Source organism: Chiloscyllium plagiosum, unplaced genomic scaffold, assembly GCF_037043375.1.
Source record: "Chiloscyllium plagiosum isolate Xiang-an unplaced genomic scaffold, Cpla_swu_hap1 HiC_scaffold_11, whole genome shotgun sequence".
NCBI classification, from domain to species: Eukaryota; Metazoa; Chordata; class Chondrichthyes; order Orectolobiformes; family Hemiscylliidae; genus Chiloscyllium; species Chiloscyllium plagiosum.
Window position 1 is genome coordinate 77,955,650 of NW_028270149.1, and position 19,116 is coordinate 77,974,765.

Here is a 19,116-nt window from a genome sequence, read left to right on the forward strand (position 1 = left end):
GAAACAGGGAGCAGAATCTTGAAGGAGCCGAATAGCCTTACCTTAATAACAAGCCACGAATCCACGATCATGGAAACTTACTGAATACTCATGCACAGACTCATTTAAGACAGGACAGGAGTAAACTGTCTTTCATAACCTCAGGACTCTGCATGCCTATTTGAAGCTGAAGTACAGTGAGAATACATCCCCGCCTGGGCTGGGGGGGGGGGGAAGCGATATTGTTTTTGTGTAGATATTCTGCATCCAAAGATAATTGGCAGATCTGTTTGTTGAGAACTTGGGGTGATGTTTTTAATGCTCTGCAGCATTTAATGTTTATTAGCCAAACTATGGCCTCTAATGCCTCCCAACACCCGATCAAAGAAAACAACAACAGCTAACAAAATCCATTTTATTCTGCAGTTGTTTCATCTCATGATCAAGCTGTAGCACAAGCAGTCTTGTTTTTAAAACATGTAAAAGATTTAACATTGATACAAACAATTTGAAGTCTTTACCACTTCCAAAATGCTGTTTCACACGCAGCAAGATCCTCTGATACAGAGGAAATCTAATTAGCTTTGTTCCCGGTTGCCAGGCGAATCCAAGTTGCATTCGGTGTCAGGAGGCAAGTTTGTCAGCAACATCTATAAAAAAATGTCAATTTCTTTTTAATATAAATACTTGTATCAGCTGTTAAAAAACTGAAAATGGAACCGATTCAAGTATCTGGTTAAGAAACAATTACTAACTACAGCATGAAACAAGAGTTTTTTGAACTTTAATCTTTTTGCATTATATCAAATCCTCTTCACATTATAAAAGTGCTTGCTAAAAGTCTTTTTTAAAAAAAAAGATGGTAAAATCCTCATATACCCCCCAAAAAATGACAAATGCTAAAAATTTACACACCCTAGAAAATTCACTTCCTAGTACTCCATAATTCTGTTTGAATTTGGTATAACGAACTAAAAGAAGTCCCTACTTCACAAAATTTAAAAGCATTATGAGGAGGATAGTGGCAGACTTCATGAGGACATAGATACTGACAGGTGGAGGTATTGGCAGTTCTGTGCAAGTTAAATGCAAGGCAGTGAAGGCTAGGAAAATGTGGACTCGCTACACAAATTAAGGAGTATATTTTATAATAGCAATACTTGGCAGTATGTGCAAAGTGTAGAGACATAGAATATTATGCTAAGAAAGTTAAAGCGAAGCTTTATAAAATCTCAATTTGATACAATAGAAGAGTCTTGTATCCAATCCTAAGGAAACTTTTAGAAAGGATGCAAAGGCTTTAGAGAAGGCACTACAATCTCTCAGACCAAGATGAGGGGTGTCACTATTTATTTGAATACTTGGGTTAGTTTCCTTAGAGAAAGTTGAGAAGAGCATCAAAAACATTAAGGACCTAGCGAGACAAGAATTAAGTCTATGGCAGAACCAGAAGATACAGACTTAAGGTAAAAGAATCAAGGGCAATATGTGGGAAAACGGAGTTTTTCATAGCAAATAGTTAGGTTCTGGAATGATAGAGGGTTGAGAGAGCAGATTCAATTATGGTTTTCAAAAATAAACTGGATAAGCACTTAAAGAGAAAATGCTTGCAGGGCCACAGGGTAAGGTCTGGGAATGGGATAAAATAAATTGGTTTTGCAGACAGCTGGCATCGACATGGCTAGCCAAATGCTCTCCTGTGCTGTAACCATTCTATGATTCTATGAAACATAAGTTGGAGAACATGCAACCCCCTGCTGAAATGACCTCATTGTATCAAACTATTTTTGGATTCAACATCTGTTTTTCAGATCAGAAATTTTTTATAATGTTTTTTATAAATCAAGGTGGAATTCAACATCAAACTTTGCATACTACGTAGCCTTCAATTTAACAATTGCATGGCACCCTACAGGATAAGTTCAATTTTTTTTATTTTTAATTATTCAAGAAACACCATAAATGCATTCTTGATGCTGGATTACAACTGCTTACAAAGAGCAATTCATCACTTGCCTTATTCCATACTAATCTGGCATGGAATTACTGACATAACTCAACAAAATTAAGTTATTACATTTCTCTCTCATTGACTATTTTAACCAGTGTATGTTGACCTTTTTCAAACTAGTAGCCCTCTGAACAATCCAATAACAGTTGGATCACTGGAGAATCTACTGCAGCACCAGACTTACCTGCTGTTGTTCTGTGTCATTTGTTTTGACTGCAAGAACTAAGCTTGTAGTGAAATTCTGAAGATGGAGGTATTTCTGTTTCTGTTTCTCCAGTTCATTTTCAAGGTACTTAATTTTGTCATTCTAAAAAGAAGATGCAACAAGCATTATAAAATTAGACTTGGAGCTTGCATAGAGTACAGAAAGCACAGGTGCACAGCAAGAAATGAATCAATGTTGCTAGACAAATGTTTATCTGCTTTTTAAAAAAATAAATGACACCTCCAAACACTTTGCATTCAACTGTGATTATCAATTGCACATTCAAAATCTGGATTGGAGCTCGAAGCCTCAACCTTCTGACTCACAATTAAGGCAGGATTAAAGTATAGAATATAGCTGTACAACATAGCAGTTGCAAGACAGAGATAATCATTCCCCTACATAAGAACAGACTAAACAGCAGGAATAGCCAATTGGAACCCTTCAAACTGCTCTTCAATGTTATCATGGCTGATCTTCTGTCTTAATTCCATTTTCTCACCTGCTCCCCCAGACACGAAAAATAACTTTCAGCCTTAAATATATTTCAAACAGTAGCATCACAAACACTCCAAAGTACCGAATTCCAAAGGATTCGCAATTGTTTGGATGAAAATATTTCACAACTAAGTTCGAAACAATCAACCTCTTATCCTGAAACTAAACCACCAATTATTAAACGCTGGACCAATATGCAATTTTTGTAGTTAGTTTGCACATAACAAGTAAGGCAGGTTAGTTGTACTGATGAAAGTTGAAAATCATTGATCCACTTCTGGTTACTTCTAGAAACCTGGGTGGGCACGAGGGTTCAGCTAAAAATCATCCAAACTTCACCTCAGCTGTGTAATTCTACACCTGTCTACCTGCTTCACACAATCACACAAACTTGCCAAAATCCTGAAAAGAGAGAGATTTCAACATTTCTACCATTAGATAAGTGAACAGTTTACATTTATGCGTCACCTGTTGAGTGGTTAAATTTGCCTTGTCTAGTGCTCCACCAGTAACTGCAGCACGGATTCACTATTGCTGCCCCATTACATGTAAACATGTGCCCAGGGAGGGAGAGAAGATAGAGAGACAGAGAGCGACACACCAACTGCATTGCAAGTCGCTTGGATCACATGGCTGTCATAACAGAATAGCTGCTACTGTGTGGAACCTGCAAGATGTGGGACTGAAGCTTGCAGCAGTGTTAAGTATGCGAGGGTGAGATTGAACATACGAATAGCAGGCATGAGTGCTATCACTTGAGATTATTAGCCTGTGAGCAAACAGGAAGTGCTGTAGTGAAATTGTGGTGTGATGTGCTGGAGTTGCAATCAATCATCGACTGTGAACATGCGCATGAAAGGCAGTTAAACATTGACCGGAACTGCACCCAGTTCCTCAGGGCCAGCTTCCTTGAAAGATTTCTGTTCCTACTCATTCCTATTCCCTTCACTATGTGGACTTAAGAGGCCTCCTGGCTTCTGCTGGAAAAATGATCTTAATCAATCTCTCCATATCCCAATGCTACATTAGAGAACCAATGAGTCTTTTCTCTGGCCTTCTGCTCCATTGGAACTCTTGCTCCTCCTCCTCTTCTTTTTCACCAGCTGCTGCAGCCAAACTGCTCTCTTAAAAAGGAAGTCTTTAGAAGCATACTTATTTTAATTAACCTGTTTGGATATGTTAGACACTTAGCTATAATTCATTTTGTGCACACAGGTATCTAGGTCCTATGCTTAGCATGCAGACTATTAACAGCACTTTTCCTGTTGCACTGCACCATGGCCAAGCACAGGATATCCAGATGTCACAATACATCTGTCCCTAATGTTTCTTATTTAATTTTTAAAAGATCTTTCAAGTGACATAGCACGACTAGAAAGTTCAGCAGCAACTTCCACCACATTGCACTTTTGGAGAAGTGGATGTGACACATTTAAGAGATAATTGAAAATTTGGTGAATAAAAAAGATTTGAGGAAGACTTTCATTAACAGGGAGTTAAGATAGAAACATGATGTTAGTTGGAGATTAGGTTGTCAAGTCAAGCCGTTCAATACATTCGCTAACTTATCGAGAAGAACTAATCAATCAATCATTTGAAGTAGCAGAATGAAACAAGAATAATTGGTGTTCCACGAGGTGAAGGACATAGGAATCATATGGAGAGATTGGGAAGCTACCTTGGTGCTCCAAGTATGTAATCAGATGGCTGAAGCTGATAAACTGGATCCCTACTGTGGATCTTAGTTTAGTCACTTCCTTTTTAACAAGCCTCTAAAGTAGTGAAACTAATTTTCTGAGCACCCACTTGCTCCCAATTTAACAAACTGTACATGTTTAGCTGATAATAAGAATATTTTCTCTGATTTAAAAGACAGTCATCCAGAGAGACTGCAAATGTGGCATAATGCATCTTATCTGGTAGTAATTTAAAATGCACATTTAAATGGCTGACAGAGCCTATAGTTGGCAATAAAACGGAGCTCTATGAATTATGGAAAGCAAATAGCATTTCTAATTATATACAACTAATACTATATTATCTAACACCTTTTACCTTTGAAAATATCCCACTGCCACACAGGAGCACTATCGAAAAATATTGGATATTGAGTCTCAGTAGTTAGTGCTGCTGTCTGACAGTGCCAGAGACCTGGGTCTGATTCCAGTCTTGGGCGACTGTGTGGAGTTTGCACATTCTCGCCGTGTCTGCGTGGGTCTCTTCCCACAGTGCAGGTTAGGTGGATTGGCCATGGGAAATGCAGGGTTACAGGGATTCGATGGGGGTGGGGGGGAGGGGGGAGTGGAGGGAGGAATGACCTGGGTGGAATGCTCTTCAGAGGTTGAGTGGACTCGATGGGCTGATGGCCTGCTTCCACACTGTTGGGATTCTACGATTCAATGAGTACAAAGAGGGAGATGACCAAAGGCTTGATCAAAGGGATGGACTGGATTTTGAGGAGTACACAAGGATGGGCACACAACATGGTGACATTTATAATGCTTCCTTCCACCAGTTCTAGTTTGGCAAGGTTAGGTCATTGGGTCTAGTCTGTGCACGTGCAGAAGCCATATTGGAATTGGTATAAATACTCAATTTGAAAATGAAAGCTCAGATTGACTGGGAGTCAAAGATGATTACCAATCAGGAAGATGGGTGAGCAGAACCTATTGCAAATTAGGACACAGGAGCAGTGTGCTCAGCTCAAGTTTACACAGGATGAAAAAATGGAAAGTCTGTCAGGAATTCATTGGAATAAACAGGTCTGGGAGTATAAAAGGGATCCATTCACAAGATAGCGGAATGGAGAATTAGACAATATTATGGAGATCAGAATAGATTGTTTGAGCAAAGGTGTGCATGTGAGATCAAAAGTTCACCTTGGGGTTAAATAAGGCATCAAGCTGACAAACAGTCTGGTTCAGCTTCTGATTATTGTTCTAAGTACATCCACTCCAATAACAAGACTGGACAAGTAGCTCAGACATCTGATGAAAAGTAATCAGCTGCTGTTTTGTTTAAAACTGTCAACTTTACAAATTATATCAATAACAATTTGTAACTATTCCTGAAATACAACCCTTGTTAGTACAAGGTCCCATTCTCTACAGTTATTCTTCGCTTTTAGTTTTCCTTTCTCGTTTCCAAATTGTCATTTTCTTTTTCCTGCTCCAGGCTATTTCTTTTTTATTTCCAAGGCAAAACTACAAAAAATTCCAAAAATAAACTCAAATTTCACAAAGGAGTCAGTGAAGCACTGCAGTGTTTGAATTCTGACTCAATGGAGCTGCCCATTTACCCAACTAAATCTGAGCAAGAAAGTCCATAATTTTAAAACTGTATAAAATTGTATGTTATTCAAGATCTCAGCACATGTGAAAATGAGGAAATGATTGAAGAATGTTGCAAACTAACTCAAGGTGATTATGGCAGAAAGCAACGACTGCAGATGCTGGAGATCAGAGTCTAAAGTGTGGTGCTGGAAAAGCATAGCAGGTCACGCTGCATCCAAGGAGCAGGAGAATTGCTGTTTCGGGCAAGAGCTTTTCATCAGGATTGAGGTCTAACAAGTAATGAGCCTCATTCCTGATGAAGGGCTCTTGCCTGAAACATCGATTCTCCTGCTACTCGGATGTAGCATGACCTGCTGTGCTTTTCCAGCACCACACTCTCAACGAAGGTGATTACGACCAAATCTTCCTCCAGTATATACTGTTATTTATAGGAATACCTGAATGAAATCCATCCTCGATAACAGAGAGCCAGTACAAGTCTTTGATATAAATAATGAAAATTGAAAGTGAGATTTTTCACTAATATCAAGCACAATCAGCTTGGCATTATTGTTGCAGTTGTCTCTGGTAATTATATAATTAACTAATCCAAGAATTCTTTTCAATATTAACTCTGGCAAACATTTCTTTCAGCAAAAATTCATGAAAAATAAATTATTGTAAACAGATAAAAGTTGGCACATGTTTGAACAATGGCCGAATTTCCTCCAATGTAGACAGATCTTACCCTAAGAGTTAGTTGTTTCTGGAGCTGCTCACCATCAGGTGTTACACGGTCACAACTGCTCATTTCAACTGCATCGTCATCAAGTACTTCTAATTTCTGTATCAAAAAGACCAAAAGTAAAGTAGTGCTTCAAGACTGAGAAATCTCTTCATGTTGTCACAATCAGTCCTTTTTGATCTATTTCAAAACAGTATACTCCTGAGTATGTTTGCCTCTTTAATCAAGCACATATGCCTTCAATCCTTTTACTCCATTCACCAGGACTCTTGCAATGCAGTCAAGAGGAGAGCATCATTGCAACTGGTAGCCAGCTGCCAGAAAGATTGAAAACATAGTTTCCATCCCACTACCTCTCCCTTTTTGTATTTCCTCTGTGGAAGACATCTTCCACAAGACAATTCCTCATTCAACATGTTACAGATGTTCAGGTTGTAATTTTGCTCGTTGAGTTGGCAGGTTTGTTTTCAGACGTTTTGTCACCATTCTGGGTAACATCATCAGTGAGCCTCCGGTGAAGCGCTGGTGTTCTGTCCCGCTTTCTATTTGTGTGTCTTGGTCTGTTAAGGTGGGTGATATTACTTCGGGTTCTTTTTCTCAGAAGTAGGTAAATGGAGTCCAAATCGGTGCGTTTATTGATGGAGTTCCTGTTGGAATGCCAGGCTTCTAGAAATTCCCATGGCGTGCCTGTTTAGCCTCTCCTAGGATGGATGTATTGTCCCAGTTGAAGTGGTGTCCTCCTTCATCTGTAAGTAAGGATACTAGTGATAGTGGGCCAAGTCTTTTGGTGGCTAGTTTTCTGCCTGTCTGTCCGATGTAGTGTTTGCCTCAGTCCTTGCATGGTATTTTGTAAGTGATAAGCATTTGCTGGTTGTTGTATAGAGTCCTTTTAGGTTCATCTGTAGCTGTTTCAGTGTGGTGGTAGATTTGTGGGCTACCAAGATGCCAAAACTACTTGCATAGACTACTCCAAGCCCACAAATCTACCAACACACTGAAACAGCTACTGATAAACCTAAAGGACATTATACCAACACCAGTAAAACAAATGTCATTTACAAAATACCGTGCAAGGACTGAGGCAAACACTACATTGAACAGGCAGGCAGAAAACTAGCCAACAAAAGACATGACCCACTATCACTACTATCCTTACTTACAGACGAAAGAGGACACCACACGCATCCTAGGACAGGCTGAACAGACACACCATGGGAATTCCTAGAGACCTGGCATTCAAACTGGAACTCCATCAATAAACACATTGATTAGGATCCCCTTTACTAACTTCTGGGAAAAAGAACCAGAAATGATATTACTCACCTTAAGAAACCAAGACACAAATAGAAAGCGGTTAGAACACCAGCGCTTCACCGGGGCTCACTGATGTTGTTACCTAGCATGGTGACAAAATGTCTAAAAGTAAACCTGCCAACTCAATGAGCAAACTTAAACCTCAACCCGAGCTAAAAATCTTCTAAAAAATTGTATATTACAGATGTGGCAGCCTTCCTCACGATCTGATATGAAGCACCACTTCAATTTCACACAATGAAAGTCATCTACTCAGATCAATGAATACATGGAAAAATTGTATCAGTATCAGTTAAGGTTGTTACTGAGGTACGAAAAAATGAACTTGGGTTGAGGCTTTCACCTATGGTACAAAGCTTCTGGTAATAGTTTTGGATGGTTTAACAGGGCCACCGAGGCATTTTGTATTGCAATCAGAATATTTCATGGTATTTAGTCTGTTCGTTGGGAGAATGAAAAAGACTTGGAAATGTCCTCAGTAGCTAAATTTTGCTTATTTAACCACTGTTCAGCAAAATTATTAATTCAGCATTCAAGCTTTAAAGGCAGAGGTTGTGCATGAATCTTTGCATCATTGCATCAACTGTGCATGGGCAAAAAAACTAAATATTTGAACAGTAGTTAATAGTTGATGAATTACACATTATGACTAATACGGTTCCAATATTAATTAGACATCTTGTGACAGTGGTAGTATCCCTCTGAGCCAAAGCCTGGGTTCAAGTGCCATCTGCTCCAGAGGTGTCTAATAACATCTCTGAACAAGTTGATTAGAAAATATCTACATCAATATCAATATATGGATATTTTTACCATTCTTTCTTGGAGGTAATCAACAGTCTCTCATCATAATGGCAGAGGAGTTTCATATAAATACCTTACACTCTTATCTCTTGATCATTTGATCCATCAGGCAGGACAGGTTAACAGGGTAGTAAGTCAGCACATGGGCACATCTTTCAGTTGTGGCACTGGCTAAAAGAGCAGTATAAAACTGTCATTAGGGCACAGCTGGTATGTGTGCAGTTCTAGTCACTGCACCATAGGAAGGATGCGATCAAACAGAAGGGGGTGCAGAGAGAATTCACCAGGAATATGCCTGGAATGGAGCAATTTAGATGTGGAGAGAGGCTAGATAAGCTTGGGTTTATTTCTTCAGTGATAAGGCGGCTGAAAGGGGATGTGTTTGAGGCTTTTAAAATTGAGGGGCAGGGATAGATAATAAGAAATCAGATGTTCCCCTTAGTCTAACAGTCAATAACAAGGGGCCATAGGAAACATCACCTCTCCCAGAGACTGGTGGAATCTGGAATGCACTGCCTGGAAGGGTAGTTAAAGCAGGAAAGCTCAACCTTTAAAAAGGTACTTGGATGAGCACTTGATCTATTATGTTAAAAATCACACAACACCAGGTTATAGTCCAACAGATTTAATTGGAAGCACACTAGCTTTCGGAGCGATGCTCCTTCATCAGGTGATTGTCCTTCATCAGATGAAGGAGCGTCGCTCCGAAAGCTAGTGTGCTTCCAATTAAATCTGTTGGACTATAACCTGGTGTTATGTGATTTTTAACTTTGTACACCCCAGTCCAACACCGGCATCTCCGAATCTTGATCTATTATAGCATTCAAGGCTATGGGCCAAGTGTTGGAAAGTAGGATAGTGTAGATTTAGCGAGCTTTCGTTGGCGTTGATTTAATGGGCCAAAGGATGTCTCCTGTACTCAATGATTCTACGAACACTGGCCTCAACTATCATGTTCTTTCTATCTCCTTGCAGTGTTTCAGCAGCTACTCAACTCTGAGGTGCGGCGTTAGTCGCTCGTTGAATTTGATCACATAATAAGCCCCACCAAACCACTGATGAAAGCAACAGGTGACCAAGGCATCTTCCCTACCTAGGTCTTAGAAGGAAGATGTCCAGTAATAGCAGCAATCAAACAATTCAAACTGTGCCCATTGATGGGGTCTTTTACCAATGCTTTGAGGTTTACAGACTGACTCCATTTGCTTTTCTAGCCAATGTCAACTCTTGCTTCCTCAGAGGAAACAGGTATCAAGTTCTTTAAAACCTCAGGTTTTTCCACAAGAACCATCTTGATTGAAACAATAGAACTGCCAGAGATATTGTTAAAATTACATCAGGCAGAAAGAATCCCTCTATTTCTGGATAATTTAAATTGTGGCTACAAACAGATTGTTACTACAACTGTGATATAGCTCCTTCATTATAGTTTTCATTAGTCTGAAGATTTACAAATTAGTACTCAATCTCACAGTGCCTTACTGGATCGCTTATGGAGTCTGACACCCATAACTAGCCTCACTGCTTCTTTCATAAACTCGACACACTTAAAGAGGAAGCTTGTTTTTTCTAATAATTAGAAAATGATGCACTAATTTAACAAAATATTTCATTTAGAAATGCATGTGTTCAATCATCACTAGATTCCAAATGTGTTCACATATTTATGTCCATCTATTTCCTTTTAATAACGGTGCTTTGCTGCTTTAAAAGCAAACACACCAGAGAATACATGATCTCCTTTTATATTAAAGGTTATTATGAATTGCTTACTTGTATAAAATGTAATCAACAGATGAGAGAGAATCTTTATGTTCCTGATGATTACGTCAGCAGGAAATGTGTTCGGTTGAGAATCGTATTGTATTGCATGGATTGGTTGGACAAGTGCTGAGAGGCATATGAGGAATTTACAGAAGCGAAGGGATGTGAAGGACGGCAGTTACAGGGAGGGAGAAAAACCACACAGATACACAGTCAAGTAGATGGGTTACCTCCAGGAAGGGTAGGAGGAAGGCAGATAGTGCAGGAGTCTCCTGTGGCTATAGTCATCTCAAACAAGTATACTGTTTTAGAAAAGATAGGCAGCGATGCACCCCCAGAGAAATGTAGCACTGACAGCCAGGTTTCTGGAATCGAGACTAGCTGTACTGTAATGAGGGGTACGTCAGGTTCCAAGCGATCAATTGTAATTGGGGACTCTTTAGACAGAGGCACAAACAGATATTTCTGTGGCTGATTGCGAGACATCAGAATGTTGTGTTACCTTTCTGGTGCCAGGATCAAAGATACTTTGGAGAGGTGCAGAATATCAAAGGGAAGAGGGACCAGCAGGAGGTTGCTGTACATATTGGAATTAACAACATAGGAAGTGAAAAGGATGAGATTCTGAGGAGAGAATATAGAAAGTTAAGCAGGGATTTAAAAAAAAAGGTCCTGAAGGATAGTAATCTCTCTATTATGGAGAGGGAAAAGACAGTGCAGGTACTGGAGAGTCCAAGTTAAAAACTGTGGTGCTGAAAAAGAACACGCAGGCCAAGCAGCATCAGAGGAGCAGGAGAGTTGACGTTTCGAGCATAAACCTATCATCAGGAATGTGGAGAGGTAAGTGGGCTGAGAGATATATAGGTGGGTGGGGTGGTGATAAATGGATACAGGTGGGAGGTAATTGCAATAGTTCAGTGAGAAGGGTGGAGTGGATCGGTGGAAAGGAAATTGGACAGGTGGGGGAATGGGGAGATCTGGAAACTGGTGAAGTCAATGTTAATACCGGTGTGGTTGCTGGGCCCGGAGGTGAAAGATGAGGCGTTTCTTCTCTAATTGGTGGGTCATTTCGATTGGCGGTGGAGGCGGCTCAGGATTTGCATGTCCTTGGTGGAGTGAGAGGGAAGCTGAAATGGTTGGCCACAGGCAGCTGGGGTTTTTTGGTGCATGTGGACCACAGATGTTCTTTGAACTACACTACACGTTGGCACTGTCTCCCGATGTAGGAAAGACCACAGAGAGAGCAATGGACGCAATAAATGAGGTGGGTGCATGTGCAGGAAAATCTCCGCCGGATTTGAAATGATCCTTTATGGCCTTTGACGGAGGTGAAGGGGTAGGTGTGGGCACAGGTTTTACACCTTGTGTGGCATCAGGGGAAGGTACCAGGTATACAGGGTGGGTCAGCGGTGGGGGGGACCTAATGACGGAGTTGCAGAGGGAATGGAATCTGTGGAAAGCAGATAAGGGTAGGGAGGGAAATATTTTTGGTGTTGGGGGTACAACTGTAGGTGACGAAAATGGTAGAGGATAATGTACTCTATCCAGAGATTCATGGGGTGGAATGTGAGGACCGAGGGGTGGGGGGGTCTATCCTTATTGTGGTTGTAGGGATGGGGCTTGAGGGCAGAGGTGCAAGAAGTGGAGGAGATGCTATGGAGGATATTATTGATCACATGGAAGATAAATTGCAGTCCTTGAAATAGAGCACTACTCCTGACGCCATGAGCTAATGACGGTAGGAATAGGAGGATAGAGCAGATGAATGTATGGCTGAGGAGCTGGTGTGTGGGAGAGAGATTCACATTTTTGGATCATTGCAATCTCTTCTGGAGCAGAAGTGACCTGTACAAGGAGGACAGATTGCACCCGAGTTGGAAGGGGAGCAATAGATTTGTGGGGAGATTTTCTGGAGTTGCTCGGGGGGATTTAAAGACCCAAGGAAACAGTGAGAAAAAAGATAGCCTGAGAATGGGAAAAGCAGTGAGTCAAACAGTCAGTGCAGGCAGGAGTACAGCAGCGAACAAGTGGGTTGATGCATTGAAATTAATGAAGTTTAATGTAAGAGGCCTAACAGGTAAGGCAGATGAACTCAGGGCATGATGATTAGGAACATGGGATTGGGATATCATAGCAATTTCAGAGATGTGGCTCAGGAATGGACAGGACTGGCAGCTTAATGTTCCAGGATACAAATGCTACAGGAAGGATAGAAAGTGGTGGGGTTGGGGCACGAGAGAAGCAGGAGTGGAGTTTTTGATTTGGGATAACATTACAGTTGTACTGAGGGAGGATATCTCCTCCTCCAATTCCCCCCCCCACCCAGATAAGGGTGGAAGAATAAGGAGGAAGTATACATTAGGTTAGACAGCAGAAATAGAGTGAATCCTTAAAAGAGTATAAAGGCAATAGGGAGTATACTTCAGAGGGAAATCAGGAGGGCAAAACAAAAAAGGGGCATGAGAGCGCTTTGGCATATAGGACAATCTAAAGGGATTCTACAAATACATTAAGGACAAAAGAGTAATAAAGGAAGAGAATAGGGCACCTTAAAGATTAGCAAGACCATCTGTGTGTGGAATCGCAGGAGATGGGGAGACAATAAATGAGTATTTTGCATCAGTGTTTACTGTGGAGAGGGTTATGGAAGCTAGAGAGCATGAGAAATAAATAGAAACATCTTGGAAAATGTCCATGTCACAGAGGAGTTGCTGGGCGTCTTAAATGTATAAAAGTGGATAAATCCATGGGACCTAATCAGATGTACTCTACTGTGTGTGAAGCTCGGGAAGTGATTGCTGGGATCCTTGCTGAGGTATCCATATCATCGACAGCAACAAGTGAGGAGCTGAAGACTGGAGGTTGGCTAACGTGGTGCCACTATTTAAGAAAGGTGGTAAGGAAAAGCCAGGGAACTATAGACCAGTGAACCTAATATCAGCGATGGGCAAGTTGTTGGAGGGAATTCTGGGGGACAGGATTTACATGAATTTGGAAAGGCAAGGACTGATTAGAGAGACACAAAGCCATGTTGACTATGGGCAATCATGTCTCACGAACTTGATTGAGTTTTTTGAAGAAATAACGAAGAGGATTGAAGAGTGCAGAGCAGTGAATGTGATCTACATGGGCTTCAGAAAGGCATTCGACAAGGTTCCTCATGTAGGCTAGTTAGATCACATGGAATACAGGGAGAACTGGCTATTTGGATACAGAACTGTATCAGAGATAGAAGACAGAGTGATGGTGGAGGGTTACTTTTCAGACTGGAGGCCTGTGACCAGCAATATGCCACAAGAATTGGTGCTGGGTCCACCACTTTTCATCATTTATATACATGTGGATGTGAACATAGGTGGTACAGTTAGTAAGTTTGCAGATGACACCAAAATTGGAAGTGTAGTAGACAACAACAAAGGTTACCTCAGATTATAACAGGACCTTGATCAGATGGGCCAATGGGCTGAGGAGTGGCAGATGGAGTTTAATTTAGATGAATGCAAGGTGCTGTTTTTTGGAAAGGCAAATCAGCACAGGACTTATACACTTAAATGGTAAGTCCCCGAGGTGTTTTGCTGCACAAAGAGACCTTTGAATGCAGGTTCATAGCTCCTTGAAAGTGGAGTCTCGGTAGATAGAATAGTGAAGAAGGCTTTTGGTATGCTTGCCTTTATCGGACAGAGCATTGAGTATATGAGTTGGGAGATTATGTTGCAGCTGTACAGGACATTGGTTAGGCCACTTTTAGAATACTGGGTGCAGTTCTGGTCTCCCTCCCATAGGAAGGACGTTGTGAAACTTGAAAGGGTTCAGAAAAGATCTACAAGGATGTTGTCAGGGTTGGAGGAGCAGAGTTATAGGGAGATACTGAATAGGCTGGGGCTATTTTCCTGAGCGTTGGAGGCTGAGCAGTGATCTTATAGAGGTTTATAAAATGATGAGGGGCATGGATATGGTGAATAGCCAAGGTCTTTTGACTGTGGTGGGGGAGTCCAAAACTAGAAAGTATAAGGTGAGAGGAGAAAGATTTAAAAGGGACCTAAGGGGCAACTTTTTCCATGCAAGCAGTGGTGCTTATATGAAATGAGCTCCTCGAGGAAGTTGGTCCAATGATAACATTTGAAAATGCGCCTGGATGGGTATATGAATAGGAAGCATTTAGCGAGATATGGGCCAAATGCTGGCCAATAGGACTAGATTAATTCAGGATATCTGGTTGGCATGGATGAGTTGGATCCAAAGGGCCTCTTTCCATGCTGTACATATCGATGACTCTACAGTGCTGAATTGAAGCTGGAATATCGTTGGAACCCCAAGCCAAGTTTTCAGTTATCTGCACAGTGGCAAATTCACTGTATTGTGAACCATACCAGAAAATCTGTTGAGATAGATAACCATTTTTCCTATAATACTGGGTCATAAAAGCCCAAATATATGAAATTTAATGACATTAGGCTGAGGTGGTAAAAGTTTATGCAACATTTCAGTCGGAACACTGGGGTGCTAAGAGTAGAGAAACGGCACTGAAAGTCCAGCATTTACAAGTTATACTGCCCTTACATGCTACTTTACATTAGGTACAACTTTCTTTTGGATGAAACTTTAAGACTTTGTTCACTCAAGGATGTGAAAGAACTCAATACAATTTTGAAAAGTTAAGGGAGCATCCCCATTGCTGTAGACAATATTTATCCCTCAATCAACAATACAAATACAGATTATCTAGGCATTACCATTGATGTGCACAAAGTAGTTATTGTGTTTCCTAAATAAAATAGTGACTGCGTTTTGAAAAAGTACTTCAATTGCACTATATTAAGGCAAAGCTTTCTTTCAGTGCATACTTACACTGGCGTACTTAATAGAAGAAAATAAGTCAAGACAAAGCAACCTTTTGTATTGTAAAGCGGAAGAATAAAAAAGTTAATTTTGCCAGTAAACACTGGCAAACTATAGTAACCAAATTAATAATGCTCTTCACAAATTCTGCACTAGTACTGAAATGATTAAACACTAGATGGCAGTATTTAACTCTAAATTAGATCTGAATTTTGCTGACTGCAACAAATGCCCTTCAAACAAAGTACTTCCAGCAAATGTAACAATTACATATTTTACATCATTTCTTGCTAATTACAAAGTAATACCACCTTTATGACAATCTCCACTAAAGTCAATTTACATTGCATGTAAGAGCAAACACCTTCAGGAAATAGCTCAAGAATGAGAGAGATGTATAAGCAGTAATCAATATCTTCTCCTTTAAGTACATTTTAAAAAGAATATGTAATCTTTAGTTACATTGTTTTAAGAGTGGGAGTTCATGAATTCATGTGGGAATTCACACTGGAAATGCTTCTGATGCACAGCAACATAATTACACAGATTTCCTGCATGTATTGATTTCAGCACAAAAATAAAAAAAAGTGTCATAGAGTCATGGAGATGTACAGCACAGAAACAGACCCTTTGGTCCAACTCGTTCATGCCAACCAAATATCCTAAATTAACCTAGTCCCATTTGTCAGCATTTGGCCCATATCGCTCTAAACACGCTTGCTATTTATATACCCATCCAGTTGCCTTTTAAATGATGTTATTGTACCAGCCTTCACCACCCCCTCTGGCAGCTCAGTCCATACACACACACATTACCTGCATGAAAATGTTGCCTTTTAGGTCCCTTTTAAATCTTTCCCCTCTCACCTTAAACCTATGCCCTTTAGTTTTGGATTCCACTACCCTGGACCTTGCTTTGAATAGGTACCATTTCATGGATGTTGACAATTCCTAAGTCCTGATCATTTGATTTTCCTGCAAGGTTATGCAAATCAACTGATCACAATCTGCCTCAATCATGTTGTGACTGTTCATCATTGGCAACAATCACTGGATGGTGGTCAGGAGCAAGACTCCTTGCTTCTGCTCAGTCTGACATGTCACACATAAGATGCTTATTCCAATTTTGGCCAAGACCGGAAATTTGGGAATAGAATTTTTATACCCCCGTGTGAGGCAGAGGCATAAACAAGCAAGAAACTTACAAGAATAAGCTTATTTTCACCCTCGGGAATGGAAATAAACTCATTGTCAACCAACATGCATTTCTTCCTTTGCCTCAAGTAAGAGCTCATTAAAGCATCCTTTATTAATTTTTAAATAAAGGAGTTTGGAATTATATTTTACTGCTTCAGTAAGATTAATTGCAGGTATAGAGCTTCTGAAAAGGTTACAGTCGAATGCAACAAATGAAACTGCTCTGCTGTCATTTTAACACCAGATACTTGTTCACTAGTGGATGCACCTGAATGAACATTTCTTTACTGGCTCACATATCAATATTTATTAGTAAAGTTTGACAAGTTTTAGAAGTGCAGATTTTTCACATTGTTCCAAAATAACATAGCTAGTAATATTTCAGAGCTTTTCTTAGGATTCCAAGTGAATTAAATCAGTATTAAAAAAACTGATCACTTTCAGCATGTTTCTCATTTTCATTAACCCTATGTGTTTTGTATTCAGTCAGTTGCTGGAATTCTAGCTGCAAAATGGAGTGTCAAACTGATCTAATTCAACTTGCTTTTGGATTTCTTCCCTTTCCCTGGCAAGGGAGTGATTCTCCACTCGGCAGGTCCCAATTTCTCTCTCCAGCCTCCTTCTCAGAAACATGCCATTTGCCTGGATGCAGCCTGGATACACAGACCTGGATGCAGCCAGCTACCTTGCATTGGCATGCTGATTTAATTGACAACCTGTTGTACTGATAATTATTCAGTCACCTAGGTTTGCAGACCACACAGTCTTGAGATTCTTTAGCCAACATGCTTCATGACACTACTGCTAGTCTTGAGAATGACAGTGCTAAAGCTGGTCAGTGTCTGCACTTCAGCTGCAATACAAAGACAAAAACAATGATAACTGGATGACAAAGTCAATACCCATTACCATTGGGCAACACAACATAGAAGTAGTTTACTACTTCCCTTATCTACAGAAAATAACATCTCCAGAGAGGGTGACGGAGAAATTTGGCAAATCAGCAGTTGTCTCCCAGCAATGTCACAGAGTCTGAGCATCCAGCACCACTGATAAGCCATGAAGCTATGAATCTACATGCCCTTGGTAGCACAAACCATAATCGATGCTGACAAGAATAGAGGAGACAACAAACACTCACACAAGTTGATCATCCTTCACCAATTAAAAGGAGATCCTGGGCAACACATGGAGAGGCAGCATCAACAAAAAGATGTATTACAAAGGATTGCCTGTGCGACACAGTAACAGAAAGAAAACAGATGCTAGTTGGATATGTTTTTGGCCTTCTGGATCTACACATCACCAGAGCAGCAGTGAAGTGGACACCACAAGATTAAAGAGGACACAAGGTCAACCTGAATACCTGGCAAAGTACATTACGGAAGACCTTCAAAAGTAAGACACCACCTCAACTGCAGCAAAAGGAAGTGTGATGGACCAAGTCCAGTGACAAAGTCTATCACTGACCTCTGATAACCATTGTCCAAGAAAATAAGTATCCAGAAATTTAGACTGGTTTCCTTGAAATTTGCTACATATTCCCAAATTTCACCAGGCTGACGATAATGAAAGTGCATTATCTATACACCTGCTCAACTAATGCATATGTGATGTTATTTGTAAACCAAGCATAAGTAATTTATTAATTATTTGAGCGAAAGCTTAGTTTCTTCACTGTATCCAATCTACTACAAAAGTATTTGTTCTCTCTGCATCTGATCAGAGCTCTGAGCGAAGCAACAACTAAATGGTCAGTAGTCACTGCAATTTCCCATTTCCAATTCTACGAACATATTCTCAAAATTTTCAAAAAATTACCACTTTTTCTAATGTTGGAATACTGCATGATCCATCGCTAACACTTTCTCCATCCCCATTCTCTTCTGCTGCATCGTCCTCCTCTTCGACTTCTTCGTCCTCATCCTCCCGTTGCTCCAATTCACTTGGGGCACCTATGAAGACCATGTATGAATTACAATTTACAACTTAAAAGCCACGGAAAATAACTTGGGTTAGATACTAATTACCAGTTTTTTTTAGTCAAAAATGCAAATACAACCAAAAAGTCCAGCATTATAGGATATAACTGTAAAGGATAGTAATTTGGGTGAATTATATACCATATCTAGTTACGAAAGGGACTTATTGGCACTTTCTGAACACAATCTTATGTTAACAAAATGTTTGCATACTGAGCTATCCAATAACTACACTTCTGAAAGAGAATTCTATATCACACAGAAAAGCTCTTAAATTCTTTGTACCTTCAGAGAAATTAACATCATCTTTGCTCTTCTCATTATCCTCTGAATTTTCAGGAACTTTGGAGGTTTCAGCTTTGATTGCAAGCAATGAGGGTGAACTAGATTCAGGCAGCTTGGAAAAGTCTGCTGGTCCACCACGAGCAGGAGGTAGCTCAATTCCTAACTGGCGGTATTTCCTTCTCCGATTTCCTATCCATGTCTTTTCAGACGGACAAGGGGTA

The 19,116-nt window shown here is 40.3% G+C and overlaps 1 protein-coding gene across 10 annotated transcripts in view; it reads right to left on the reverse strand.

The window, feature by feature from the left end:
* Positions 1–380: 380 nt before the first annotated feature.
* Positions 381–19,116, reverse strand: part of hdx (highly divergent homeobox) — an 88,492-nt gene continuing 69,756 nt past the window's right edge. For 9 of the 10 annotated variants that reach the window (XM_087992200.1, XM_087992201.1, XM_043704410.2 and 6 more), the window contains 5 exons: positions 18,896–19,094; positions 18,450–18,583; positions 6,714–6,809; positions 2,175–2,297; positions 381–629 (listed from right to left, as the gene is read on the reverse strand). In XM_087992200.1, coding sequence (XP_087848326.1) covers positions 558–629; positions 2,175–2,297; positions 6,714–6,809; positions 18,450–18,583; positions 18,896–19,094 — 624 coding nt within the window. In that variant the 3' untranslated portion in view covers positions 381–557. The remainder of the gene's footprint in view (positions 630–2,174; positions 2,298–6,713; positions 6,810–18,449; positions 18,584–18,895; positions 19,095–19,116) is intronic. The other variant, XM_087992197.1, reaches the window with a different exon arrangement.